This window comes from Morone saxatilis, unplaced genomic scaffold, assembly GCF_004916995.1.
Source record: "Morone saxatilis isolate NCDOM2014 unplaced genomic scaffold, NCSU_SB_2.0 Contig0, whole genome shotgun sequence".
Lineage (NCBI taxonomy): Eukaryota > Metazoa > Chordata > Actinopteri > Moronidae > Morone > Morone saxatilis.
Genome location: NW_023339650.1, coordinates 10,987,986 through 10,988,214, shown reverse-complemented (window position 1 = coordinate 10,988,214; position 229 = coordinate 10,987,986). Strand labels below are relative to the sequence as shown.

The 229-nt window shown below is 47.6% G+C and overlaps 1 protein-coding gene across 2 annotated transcripts in view; it reads right to left on the bottom strand.

Moving 5' to 3' along the window:
* Positions 1-229, bottom strand: part of ncoa2 (nuclear receptor coactivator 2) — a gene marked incomplete in the record, with an annotated part of 54,326 nt that overhangs the window by 19,918 nt on the left and 34,179 nt on the right. For both annotated transcript variants that reach the window (XM_035665027.1, XM_035665110.1), the window contains 1 exon segment: positions 197-229. In XM_035665027.1, the coding sequence (XP_035520920.1) occupies positions 197-229 (33 nt within the window).

The following is a 229-nucleotide window of genomic DNA, read 5'->3' as shown; positions in this document are numbered from 1 at the left end:
AATACACAAGTCAACAACATTGGGTAGGTCTGCTCCTGAAACACTCTCTGTGGGATGCACGGATGACGGAGCCAAACCGCGTCGCAGACTTCATAAAGCCATGCCAAGTGGAATTTTGGTGTAAGCGCATTCAGTTTTGTCTGTTGGAGAAATACAATAAGTTTGTAGTTCCTGGCTGTGTGACTGGTTTATGTACCTTGCAGGTCCTGCCGCGTGGTGAAGCTCTCAT